The sequence below is a fragment of the Anomaloglossus baeobatrachus genome, chromosome 11 (genome assembly GCF_048569485.1).
Source record: "Anomaloglossus baeobatrachus isolate aAnoBae1 chromosome 11, aAnoBae1.hap1, whole genome shotgun sequence".
Classification (NCBI taxonomy): domain Eukaryota; kingdom Metazoa; phylum Chordata; class Amphibia; order Anura; family Aromobatidae; genus Anomaloglossus; species Anomaloglossus baeobatrachus.
The window spans coordinates 122,289,253-122,297,882 of record NC_134363.1 but is presented as its reverse complement, the minus strand read 5'-3'; the positions used below and the strand labels follow the sequence as shown (position 1 = coordinate 122,297,882).

The window sequence follows — 8,630 nt, the reverse complement described above, 5'->3', positions numbered from 1 at the left end:
ACCAAAAGCAACCATTTTCATCGCCATCCAACCCTACCAAGGTAAAGGGCAAGTTTTTGTGGAAGGCAATACTGAACCTTTTAGATTTCAGAATTGGGTCTGAACTATGTTCACCGCCTCTATTGGCTAAAAAGCTCATAATTATGTATATTGTTTATATTATTCTACAGAAAGAAAGAACACAACAGTCAGCAATATAAAATGCATGCCTGTGATCTAGTGTAACCAACATGTGTACATAAAGGTTCAAATAACCTTTTAGATTCAACGTCAATGCAAGAGAAAGTTTTGATACTCAGTCCCAGACCAATAAATTGTAAGTGTTAATGCAGATAATATTAACATGTTAGACAAAGAAACAGTAAGTAAATAAAGCATAACCTGTGACCCTGCTAATTATGATCCATAGAACGGGTTTTGGACTGTAAGGGCTACTATCATGGTAGATGGGCCATTCAGAACACTATCTACAATCTAAACACATGAGTGAACATTAGTCTATATTAGGAAATATCATGACTGAGACTGCAAAAAAGTCAATAATGACCATATATTGTAGGCTATCACTGTTCAACTCATCCAAGAAAAGGCCACCTGCCTCTTTATCTTTGAAGCAGATGCAGTCGGTGACGATTTCTATAGGAATCCAGAGGAGTGAGTGGATTAGTAGATCACTCAGTTATTGTGATTGAAGGCAAATCCAAGTCCTCCAGGGATAATAGCAATCCCTTTCAGGAAGAAGGTTCTTTGTTGGTTGTGTACTTGCAGTTGGAAGGGAAAGCCTCTGGTATCAGGGATGTTTCTCTCTCAGAGCTTCCAGGATCGGTCGCAGAGCACTACGTTTTGCCAAAGTTGTTCTTCATAGATCCATTAGAAAGTGCAATTATGCACCATCATAATGCAAAGTTCCTATATACAGAGCTTGCCTCATAATCCACCTCAAAATTGTGTGAATACATTTTGAACATACTACTACATGTCTTACCATGTCATACCACCTAGTCAAGAGGGGGTAAAAGACCCTTTTGCACCAAAAAAAGACAACAGTACTATAAATAGCACATGGTAGATGAGGGACCTTCCTAGAGGAACTGCCTAGGATTTTATAAAATGTTTGATAGCGTAAAGAGAAAACAATGACTCAAGGAGGTCTCTTTACTGGTGGCGTGTCTTAGGGTCACATGCTACATATGAACTTCAAGTCTTACGTCTTTCTTGCTCTCCATTTTAAAAACTAGTTATTGCTTTTTTAAAAGCTCTTTTCACCTCTTTATTTCTCAAGCAATATATAACGGGGTTCACCAATGGAGGCAGCACGCTGTTGATAATGGATGAAACTCGGACGACTGTAAAAGATTCTCCTGACTTTGGACCATTGTAGCTGAAAATACCTGTTATGTAAAAAAATGTGATGACAATGAGGTGGGAGGAACACGTAGAGAAAACCTTCTGTCTTCCTTCTGAAGAGTGGATTTTCAATATGGTGGAAATGATGTGGACATAGGAGATCATCACAACTAAAAATGTGGTTACTGCAAGCACCACTGTGTCTACTTGTATGAATGTCTGATTACTGTATATGTCACTACATGCAGCTTCCAACATTGGAAGAACATCGCAGAGAAAATTGTTGATATGACGAGGTCCACAAAATGTTAGGTTCAAAGTCATAAATGTGTTACACATGGCATTTATGAGTCCAATCAAGAAACATCCTGCCACAATGTAGGAGCAGAACCTTTTGTTCATAATTAGAATATAGCGGAGTGGGTTACATATGGCTATATATCGGTCATAGGCCATGGCGGCCAGAAGAAGACATTCAGTACCTCCAGCACAGATAAAGAAATAAAGCTGGATAAAGCACCAGCTGAAGGTTATTTTCCTATTCCCTGTTGCAGCATTTATCAGCATAGCTGGAAGGGTGACCGTAGAGTAACACACATCCAAGATGGACAAGCAACACAAGAAAAAGTACATTGGAGTCTGGAGATGGTTGTCTATCTGGATGATACTAAATACAGACAAATTAGCTATAAGAACCATGATGTATGTCATAGTGATTAAAAATGAACAGATAATTGGTCTCTCGGAGAATCCCAGTAGGATAAAGTCGGTAAAGTCCTCCATAGCTGTATTGTTTTCAGATCCCATTAAAATGTCTATGAAAACAAGATCACAGTGTGAATTTGATGGACCATTACGGTCAAAATTCTGGATATCACAATATTATGGTGGTGGAAGGCCAACTAAAATAACATGTCATTGGCTAGGAAGTGAGGGCTCCATGGTAAAAAATACAACATCCAACCGTCTTTACTAATGATCAAAAGAAAGATTTTAAAGGTAAATTCCACTCAAAGTCATCCTTTTTCATGTCATGTGAATGAAAATGTCCACCTTCATGAAGAGAGGTTCAGCTTTCTCCAAGGCACTTAATCAGCATTAGTGCAGCTGAGATATTTCCACTACCAGATGTCTCTAAGCTTGATTTTAGATCAAATTTGGTCAACTCCTGTAAAGGAGGGCCTTACAAGTAATCAATCATTTGTTACCACTGAAGGAAACTTCAGGAGATTGAACATGTCTCCTGCGAAGGCTGGAAAAACAAGTGACCATGTAATAAAAGCTGCATTAAAAGGGAACCTGTCATGTTGAGAATGGTATCTGGTCTACAGACAGGATGATAAAAAGCAGGAGGAGATGATCAGGTTGATAGGCATGTTTTTGGGAAATATTTAAGTAAAAATTGCATTTTAATCATTAAAATTCCTGGTCATTGTATGCATGCAATCTCAGTAAGCGGTCTTATTCAGTGACATAGTGTCTTCCTTATATGACTGTGTACAGACATTGCTGTCTGTCAATCACTGAGTATAACTGCCCATTTGGCTCACCAGGTATTTCAATTGATAAAATACAAGTTATACTAAATCTTTTCTAAAACTATATATAATTCTGCTCAGCTTTCCTTCTCTATTCCATGCTGTCCATACATTGAATTGCATGTACAATGTGAAAGGTTCCTTCTAAGTCTGAATGTCACTCTTTGCAATCTATCCAGTCTCTGTTATGGCTAAGTTAGAAGGTCTAAAGCAGCGGACACCTTCCCTGTGGCATCCAGGTCTTCATTGGTCACATGAATTATGTTTAACTTAATCACATGAACTCCTTGAGCAAGGACCTATTTAGATTCAGGTCTAGAATTAAACCTCGACATACAGTTCAGGAACTAATCTGGTAATACAAAAAGAGAACAGCAGAGCAGAAAATGTTATAAAATGGGGAAAAAAAACACTACTCGTGCTTGCTAGGCATAAACATATATATATATATATAAATATATATATATATATGTATACACACTGTATCTTCTATTATATAGAGATGAGTGTATGTATGTACAGTTTGTATGTATGCATGTGTGTGTGTGTGTGTGTGTGTGTTTGTGTGTGTGTGTCCACTAAAGGAATTCGCACCATCGCACAATCACAAAATTTTGCATAGACACCCCATTTGACTCAGGGAACATCATAGACTATGTTTTGAGGGGAAATTTTAACCCTGAGCATTACAGTTATTTGCCAAAAAAACTGCCTCTATTAAAGTCAATGGAGCTGGAAGGCACAATGCAGCCAGAACTTCTGAAGAATCTGCAGCCCTTAAATGGAATGTTGGCATGTCACAATGCAGCCAGGGAAATAGACATACAGAGACAGAGACAGACAGACAGACAGGGAAAGAGACGGACAGACAGAGAAAGAGACAGACAGGGAAAGAGACAGACAGACATGGAAAGAGACAGACAGACATAAAAAGAGACAGACAGGGAAAGAGACAGACAGAGACAGACAGACAGATAAAGAGACAGACACAGGGAAAGAGACAGACACAGGGAAAGAGACAGACAGTGACAGACATTGAAAGAGAGACAGATGGGGAAAAAGATAGACAGATAGGGAAAGAAGTAAACAAACAGTGAAAGAGACAGACAGACAAGGAAAGAGACAGACAAGGAGAAGAGTGGGATAAAGATTCCCTGACTAAACATTTATTCAAAAACCACTGGAAGATCTTTCATTTAAAAGCTTTCTGAACTTATTTTTTTATCAATTCTTATTTTTAAAACATATAATATATACCATACATACCCCATTAATCTCTGATGTGCAAGACTGACTGGTTATTTTGGGCATGAAGGCTTTGAAGCGCTGGGATCTTGGGTTTTAGATCCCACCAAGGATGACATCTGCAAAGAGCTCATGCTTGTTTGGAATTCCTCCACATTCCAAAGACATACCGATGGGGAATTTAGTTTGTGAGCTCCTCAATGGGGACAGTGGTGATAATGTCTATAAAACGCTGTGCAATATGTTATCACTATATAAGTAAACACAATCGATAAAGTCTACCCACACATAGTATTTGTAGTAGAGTTTCACTTCATTATAACCTTTCCAGCTAATATTCTTCAATGGGCAATGTCTTGCTACCGGAGAAGTTTATCAGTCATATGGTAAAAACCTTTTAATGTGTGATCATTTACATTCCTAGACAAAACAACTAATGACATGGGACCTACCGTATTTAGCAACTCTAATAGTGGTAGAAAATAAATAAAACAATATTCTCCCTGCCCTAGACTTTATCTCAGCCCTGAATTAAAGGTGGGTACCTGACCTGGGCTGGCAACAATAAGCATGGCCTAAACAGAGCTGTAGCTGGATATATGGATCTTTACTGATTTATCAGACCAAGAAACAATCCTGTGCTTTATGTGAATTGTGAGTGGATCAAGTGCAGTAATAATTTCTATCAGAGGAATAGGTTATAATATATTAATCCTTAGGAAGTTCCTGCAGGATCCTCTGATCAGCATTGTGTTTCGTAGGCGTTATATAAGAATATCAGAGGGGAACCTGGGGATATACTGTAATATTGAGGAGATCTTCAGGGACGTTCAAGACTGAAGAGAGCTGGGAATTTGAAAATTAATTGCATTTGTTTTAATTGAGAAAAATTAATACATTTATGTTTTAAACAGTGTTTAATTTGACAAGTACACTTGAAAAATGTGAAAAAGATTTGATAGGTTACCTAGTGGTGTTATGAGTGATGGAAAGTAGAGATCAGATGTGTTCTGTCCCCATACAACTTACACAGCTTTGTCTTTGTCTTATGGACGCTAGTGGATCAAAGAAATAACCCTATAACTAGTGATGGGCGGACCTGGACTGTAAAAGTCCGAATCCACATGGTTTCAAAGGTACCCAAGAGCCGGACCCAGTCTCGGGATTCTGGTTACTGATCCGGATCCAGCAATCAAGAAAATCAAATTAAAATAAAGACAAAAAAAGAATGAAGCAAGCACATTATACTTATGGAAGCTCCAGCATGGCTGTACACTGTTACCGCAGCCTCTCCTTCACTTCCTGGGTTGCTCATTATTGCCCATCCATATGTACTGCTTTTCCCGCCCGACGTCCTGGCATCTGTGATTGCTTGCAGTCAGATGCGCCTCCCCAGCCTGTGTGACAGCATCTGACTGCAACCAATCACAGGCGCTGCCTGCGGATCAATATCGTGGTATAAAAATAGAAAAATAAAATATTTGGTGAGGGGTCCCCCCATATTATAATACCCAGCACAGATAAAGCTTATAGCTAAAGGCTGCAGGCTCCAGCTGTGCACTTACCTTGGCTGTGTTTAAAAATAAGAGGAACTGCTTGCGGATTTTTTTAATTTTTTAAATAAATAATTTTATAAATGGTGTGCAGTCCCCCCAATTATGATACCCAGTCATGATAAAGCCCTACAGCTTGGGGCTGGTATTCTCAGGTGGAGAAGACCCATGCTTATTGGGCCGCCCCTAGCCTAAAAATAGAAGGCTGCAGCTGCCCGGAATTGTCGCATTCATTAGATGCAAGGGTCCCGTAACTTTACCCAGCTCTTCTCGATTGCCCTGGTGCAGTGGCAATCAGGGTAATATAAGTAATTAATACTAGCCATCAGCTGACACTAAGCCCTACATTGGTAATGGGGAGGGTCTATGAGACCCCCCCATTACTAATCTGTAAGTGAAAGTAAGTAAACACAAACAACAAAAATATCTTATATTTGAAATAAAATACAAGAAAACACCCTCTTTCACCAATTTATTAACCCCAAAACACCCCTGCAGGTCTATAATAATCCACACAAGGTACCACGATGATTCAAGCTCTGCTACATATCTGAAATCACAGCGTGTGATTATGGTACATGACCAAATGCTGTGAGGGTCAGGCAGAGAATGAATGAGCAGTATGATCAGCAATGATGTCACTCAGGTTATTTGCAGTACAGTAGGAAGTTCCCAAGACCTCCACCTGTAACCGCATTGGACCTCAGGTGACTTCAGTAAAATCAGGTTCACAGACCTGCATCTCCTGGCAAAAAAACCCATTTTTTTGCCAAGAAAGGCAGATTTGGTGCTGACATTTTTACACCATATTCCTGCACTCAATCTACACCTCCTAGCAAAACAACGCATCACTACCGAATCATAACGCATGCGGTTTTGATGCAATTTTTTTCCCAGGAGGTGTAGATTAGGTGCATGAATATGGTGTAAAATGTTATCACCAAATTTGCATCTTTTGGCCAAAAAGTGCAAAAAAAAAAAAGTTTTGACTCTAGTTCAGGGCAGTTTTCTACCAGGAGGTCCAAATTTGGTGCTGAAATGTCTGCACCAGATTTCAGAACTAAATTTGCACTTCTAGTTGCAAAGGTGCGTTTTCTTGCCAGTAGGTGTAAGTTGGGTGCATGAATATAGTGTAAAATTTTCATCCCCAAATTTGCATCTCTTGGCCAAAAATGCTAAAAAAATGTTTTTTTCTGCCCGGAGGTGCAAATTTGGTGCTGAAATGTCTCCACCAGATTTCAGCACAAAATTTGCACCTCCTGCCAGAAAAAATGTTTTTTTCTTGCATTTTTGGGTAAAAAGATGGAAATTTGGTGATGAAATTTTTACACCATATTCATGCACCCAATCAACACCTCTTGGCAAAAAAATTGCATGAGGTATGATGACGTAGTGATGTGATTCTTTTGCAAGGAGGTGTAGAATGGGTGCAGGAATATGGTGTAAAAATGTCCACATCAAATCTGCATCTCCCAGCAAGTTTAATGAGGACATCTGAGGTCGTCTGAGGTAAGGTAACCTATTGTCACAGGAGGAGGACGGTGAGAACCTCCAGCTGCAACTTACATGAGTGACGTCACCGCTGATCACACAGCTCATTCATTCTCTGCCTGGAACTCACAATGGGTGTTCATGTTTCATGATCGTATGCTGTGCCTTCAGATGTAGCAGAGCTGGAATTGTTGTGGGACCTCGTGTGGATTACGTCGGACCTACAGGCATGTATTCAGGTTAATAACGTTGTGAAAGAGGGTGGTTTCCTGTCATTTATTCCAAATAAAGGATTGTTTCGGTGTTTGTGTTTATTTTGTTTCACTTATCAATTAGTAATGGGGGGAGTCTCATAGACTCCTGCCATTACTAATCTAGGGTTTAATGGCAGCTGAAGGCTGCCATTAACCTTTTATATTACCCCAATTGCCACCGCACCAGGGCAATCGGCAAGAGCCAGGTAAAGCGCGGGCTTGTCGCATCTAATGTACGCGGCAATTCCGGGTGCTATTTTTAGGCTTGGTGGTGGCCCAATAATAACCATGGGCTTCCCCAGTCTGAGAATACTAGCATCCAGCTGTCGGGCTTTATCTTGGCTGGGTATCATAATTGGGGGGTAGACTGCACATCATTTGTTTAAATTATTTATTTAAATAGTTTATTTAAAAAAAAGGCCACAGGCGGTTCCTCCTATTTTGATACACAGCCAAGATAAGTGCATGGCTGGGAGATTCAGCCTGTAGCCGTATGCTTTATCTCTGCTGGGTATCATAATATGAGGGGACCCTACGCCAAATACCGTATTTTTCGAACTATAAGATGCACCGGACTATAAGACGCACCCTGGTTTTAGAGGAGGAAAATAGGAAAATAAAATTTTAAGCAAAACATGTGGTCATGACACACTGTTATGGGGCGAGGATCTACTGCTGACACTGTTATGGGGGTAATGTCCCCAAATTCTTTACTAAGGTGCCGCATCCTGGTAATGATCCTCCTGCCTTTTATATACAGTATATGTCCCTCATCCTGCTATATACCGTCATCCTGCCATATGGCCGCATCCTGCTATATACTGGCATATGGCCGCATCCTGCTATATAAGCCATTATGGCATATGGCCCCATCCTGCTATATACCCCCATCCTGCTCATATACCCCCACCCTGCTCATAATATACCCCCATCCTGCTCATATACCCCCATCCTGCTCATAATATACCCCCATCCTGCTTATATACCCCCATCCTGCTCATAATATACCCCCATCCGGCTCATAATATACCCCCATCCTGCTCATATACTCCCATCCTGCTCATATGCCCCCATCCTGCTGATATGCCCCCATCCTGCTCATATGCCCACATCCTGCTGATATGCCCCCATCCTGCTATGCCCCCATCCTGCTCATATGACCCCATCCTGCTCATATGACCCCATCCTGCTGATATGCCCCC

At 40.4% G+C, this 8,630-nt stretch overlaps 1 protein-coding gene across 1 annotated transcript; it reads right to left on the bottom strand.

Moving 5' to 3' along the window:
* Positions 1-1,227: 1,227 nt before the first annotated feature.
* Positions 1,228-2,130, bottom strand: LOC142255833 (olfactory receptor 5V1-like). The gene has a single exon (XM_075327280.1). It carries the CDS (start codon positions 2,128-2,130, stop codon positions 1,228-1,230), a length of 903 nt encoding a protein of 300 aa, XP_075183395.1.
* Positions 2,131-8,630: the final 6,500 nt, after the last annotated feature.